The sequence below is a fragment of the Triticum aestivum genome, chromosome 7B, assembly GCF_018294505.1.
Source record: "Triticum aestivum cultivar Chinese Spring chromosome 7B, IWGSC CS RefSeq v2.1, whole genome shotgun sequence".
In the NCBI taxonomy this organism is placed as follows: domain Eukaryota; kingdom Viridiplantae; phylum Streptophyta; class Magnoliopsida; order Poales; family Poaceae; genus Triticum; species Triticum aestivum.
In genome coordinates this window covers 718,763,516-718,768,363 of record NC_057813.1, presented here as the reverse complement: position 1 = coordinate 718,768,363, position 4,848 = coordinate 718,763,516, and the positions used below count along the sequence as shown (strand labels likewise).

Below are 4,848 nucleotides of genomic sequence, written 5' to 3'. Positions count from 1 at the left end.
TGTGCATGTAGTTTATTATGTGTGCTGCTTAGCAGCTGTGAAGGTTTTCGCCTGGTTATCCATAATTAACTGGTCAATCTGGTTTTCGTTCGGTTTTTCCTAATTAACCGAGCAATCCTTTTCTTCTAGTGAATGCAGGAATTCTGCCATTTCGAAAAGAAAAAAAGATTGTAATGTTGCTCCCAGATTTGTCTTTGCCCAATTGTGTCGGTGTATGATATTTGGTAGATGCTGGTGGGTATGGGATGTGTTGCTCATCCTATTTAGACTTCCCATGTATTGCACTCTGGTGGCTAGAGTCCTTTGGTTTCGCTGCTTTATTTTCTCCTTGATTAGTGTTGGTACTAGTTTATATTAGGCTTTGGACGAGATGGTTTCTCTTAATAGAAATCTGAGGGGATGCCCTTCTTTTATTTATTTAAAAACTCATCCAACATTCATTTTGAACTACGTACATATAAGTATAACATATAACAAACTACAAACTGGTAAACTACTCGTCATCAGGTATGTCAAGGTCCTCATTGTTGGAGTCACCGGCGTCACGGTCGTTGGCGGTGGGACGAATTGCCATCGCCTCCTCCTCCTCCTCATCCATGAAGAGTTGCTTCCGCTTAATGTCCGCTTCATGGATAAAATGGCGGTTTGCCGCCACCTCGGGTTGTTATTGGATGGAGTCGAAGATGGTCTATTACTCCGCCGCCTCCCCCGTTGGCCGAGCTCGAAATCCGTTGGGGGAGCTAGTGAGGGCAATATTTTTGAGGCATCCTCATCACATGTAGTTTTATATCCTGGCAAATTAAATCCAAGATGGCTACCCACATTTATATGCATGGCAGCATGAGCCATGGATGGGTTCACACAATGTTTTACAAATGTGCCTAACAATATATGTTTACCAGAGATCGGAATACTTGGCACCATAGTCCTCATGGGCAATTTCACTATATCATATAGATGACAACTCTCAACCTTAATATGTGGGCCATACATGCGGGGACATTTGTATTTTGTAAAAATCTGCCATATGTGGTATGTGCCCGTGGCAACTCTTTAATTGTTGCCAGTTGTTTGTGTGTCTGGCTACTTCACCAAGTAGATGCTTTATCGGCATTTTTCTTATCATTTATACTTGCTTCCAGTGTCTAACAGTATGTGGTTACCATGTCTACATATGGCCTTCGAGCAAATCCCACTCTCTTTCTCATTTTATGCACTCGGTTTTACAAGACACATGTGCCATTTTCCTAGGCGTCTACAATGCCCATCGTGGAACATGACATTGCCTACCTGTTGATACAACTATACATGAATTTTAGCAAGAACCGGAAGAATGCCACAAGCAAGATGGGGATGCATTTGATGTTGCGCATCAACTGCTCCAATCTACACAACCCACTCCGCGATAAGGTTGCGAGGACGTATGACCTGTCAACTTTCTCATTTGTAATATCTTAACGGGGCAGGATCAAGACAAACAATCTGTTTTGAACAATCTCAGGGTCCCTCACAGGCTGCTGGAGCTGGAGTACAAGGTTGACTCCAAAGTGGAGGGAGCGGTAGCACCAGTGATGTTACCAAGTGCAAAGGAGGCCGACTCGCGTCGACAATTAGTGAGAGGTTTAGGTAAATGTAATCGCACGAAGGCAATTTCAAGTGCATGCTTTGTTGTAGTTCTAGCGGCAACAACGTCTACCAAAGGGAGCAACAGATTCTACCATCCACTTTTATGTAATTATTTTACTTTTTATTCTAAAACGATCAGTAGCTTAGGTTCTACTGGCATTCTTCGTATGTATGATGAAAAATTCTCATATGCAGTAGACACTGACATTGGATATACGAGACTTTGTGGTGTTTTTTTACTGTTGTTTGACACTTTCCGTCCTTTTTTTGTCAACGAAGTGGTAACAAAGTTATTTTTCATATGACCATTACTACATTTGGACACCAACCCCTTACTCCCATCAATGCAAAGTAGGCAATACACACACAACAACTCGATGTTCTTGGCAACTTCTCATTGTGTAACCCGACAACTTTACATGTATATGCATGACAACTTTTAAACTAATGACTTTTTTTATGATGATTATAATCTCCTCTACTAACAGGCGCATTGTACCCATTGGTGGTGCTAAGCGCCTCCTCCCCGGGTATTGTTTCTTCTCGGCTGGACGTCGCTAGCGTGGCTGCCTCCTCCTCGGATCCCAACCGGCGGATCATGTCGCGTCCCCGGTTAACGAAACCTAACTGGATCTTGTAAAAGTGAAACTAATCAAAAGTCAAAACTGAAAAATTGGCATGCTAGCTCCTGGAGCATTGCACGGTTCAAAATTAATCTATGCCATTATGTGTGTTTGATATTTGCAGCTTTCAAAGATCCCAAGGGTCAACATTACTACTAAGAAAAAAATGGATAGATTCATAACTTATAACTTAAGTGATAGTAATATAGGCTATAGTCATAAAATTTACCACTATGTTATGTGCTGATAATTGTACAAAAACTAATATCTAATGTTGCCTAGCTAATTGGTATGGCTGAAAGAATATGCGCAAACTCCATCATGGTAAACAATGTCATGAGTCCCTTATCTCTGAAGTTTTGTTTTGTCTGCTTTCCTCCAATGAAGCCAAACTAGGGGAGGCTATCTCACTAGAAGGAACCTCACTCATTGATGGTAAACCCATTTCTTCCTTGCTCGTAGCAGCAGTATGAGGATAGCCTGTATAAAAAATATGATTTTAGAAAGAACAAAATAACAAAATGATACCTCTATAGTTAAATCAAGTCATTTCGGTCCTTAATTACCTTCATGCAACAAAAGTACACCAATTGGAGAACTCATAGATGTAGGCTTATCGCTTCCAGATGGACTTGTATCGTCAACTGGGTCACCCATCTGGGTGTCATCAAGGGTATCAACTTCCTTGCCTAGAAATAAGGAAACCATCAGGTACAAAATCAAGGGTTTGTGACATAAATCCCTACACCGCTAAGTGATATTCCAGACGTCACCTGGTACTTCATTGCTATTACGTGCAAAAGGTTCTGTAGCTTCAGTTGATGATGGCATCAAGTCAAGATCACATGAATGTGGAGACATCTGATGTAAAGCATTGCTCATCGTCTCCATTTCTTGTGGGTATTGCACTACACTAAGTCCTTCTAATGGAGCAGCATGACATAAATTTAAATTTTCATTGTTTTGAGCTTCCACCCAATCATTTATATGTTCACCTGGTAGATACATGTCATCATCTGATGAATCACTAATTAGTACGGGTGTCTCGGTGTCGAGAGCCAATAGAACATTTTGGATTTCTTGATCGTTAACTGAAAAATTGTCCAAATCCTGAACCGAGCTCTTTTCACTAGCTTCTCCTTGAAGACTTGGAACTGTAGTCCCCTCGTCGGACATGTTTTCTGTAACAAAGTATGGTTTGAACCGAGAAGGTTGTAGATTTTGCCGGAAATTAGCGAGAAATGATGCTCCTTCTGTGAAGCTCTCATGGCTCCTAAGCATTGTAATCTTTCTTATTTGAGACGCAACACAAGTAGGCTCCACATTACTTGAGTTAGCACCTCCAGTGGAGCTACTTTCATCCTCTTGCTCGCATGTAATGTCAAATGCATTTCTCATTTTAGTTGGTGCAGATGGGGCAGACTCTGGGAAGTTATCTTCGTTGTAGGGAAGATCGAAAGGATTTATCCTAGGTGCAAAAATAGTTGGAATTTGAAGATTAAATTTTGAGAGCTCCTCCTTTGTTGGGAGAGGCTCATTGTTGCCAAACTCTCTCAAGTTCCTACCTACATATTTTCTAGCCCTGCGTCCAATCAAGGTCTCCAACCTTTGGTTTCTCTCAATCTCCAAACATCCAATTTTCAAGATGCTCTTCTGATCGTCAGCAGTCCATGCCACAACTTTAGCACTTCCTTTCTCCTCAAGTTCATTTTCATCATTGCCCTCTTGATTTCCGGTTTCATCCTCAATGTTGCTGTCAATGGAATCCCCATCTTGAGAAGACACCGATGAATTGGCGGCCGACCTAAGCTCATGAAATGCGTGAAGCATGGGATGGGTATCGATTTCTGAGCCATCTGATGCACTTGATGCTGATTTGGATGAAGAGCCTCGGCTATGAGATCCCTTCCGAAATTTATTTTCATTGTTGTTGTGGTTAGCTATTCTTTCTTCGCTAGATATAATTCTTGGAATACATACATCCTCAATTGGTTTAGCAGTGTTGTGAATATTCCAAGTTTCAGGAGCCTTCTCTATCTTTTTGTAGATATGATCATTTTCCGGATTGTTCGGTTCACCGTAAGTTAGGATGACCCCAAGGAATAAACCAGTGAATACGAAGATTGGTGATGCAGCCACAAGGAGAGAGAGCCAGCTGAAGTAGTACTTGTACAATATTAATAGGCAAAGCAATAAACAGAGAACTGGAGGATGGCACCGAATGAATCGGCAAACAGTTTGCAGTGTCTCCAATGTGTATGCCTCTTTTAAAACCTTTCGCCATTTCATTGTAAGATCTCCCAAGCTCTGGCGTATGAGTCTGGTAAGATTAATAAATATGTTATAGGACAACCTTCTTATCTCAACAAAACAATTAAGCATCATTTATTTTTTACAGAACGAGTTATAATACCATCAAGTTTTTACTCCAACCTCCTATTTTCACTAGGCTTTACATTCCGGTGGTTACTTTCCTAATTTTAGTCTGAAACTATTTACACTATTGATACATAGAGGATACTTTCAAGATATAACACCCTTGGAAAAAAAGTATGGGCCTTTTCCAATTAAATTCCCATGATTTATGTCATTTTTCTTT

General features: G+C 40.8%; 1 protein-coding gene across 1 annotated transcript; it reads right to left on the bottom strand.

Annotated features, from left to right (window-relative positions):
• Nucleotides 1-2,345: 2,345 nt before the first annotated feature.
• Nucleotides 2,346-4,569, bottom strand: LOC123161146 (uncharacterized). The gene is made up of 3 exons (XM_044578994.1): nt 3,023-4,569; nt 2,816-2,938; nt 2,346-2,729 (listed from the first exon to the last, which is right to left on the bottom strand). Exons 1-3 carry the CDS (start codon nt 4,536-4,538, stop codon nt 2,584-2,586), a joined length of 1,785 nt encoding a protein of 594 aa, XP_044434929.1. The 5' UTR covers nt 4,539-4,569; the 3' UTR covers nt 2,346-2,583.
• Nucleotides 4,570-4,848: the final 279 nt, after the last annotated feature.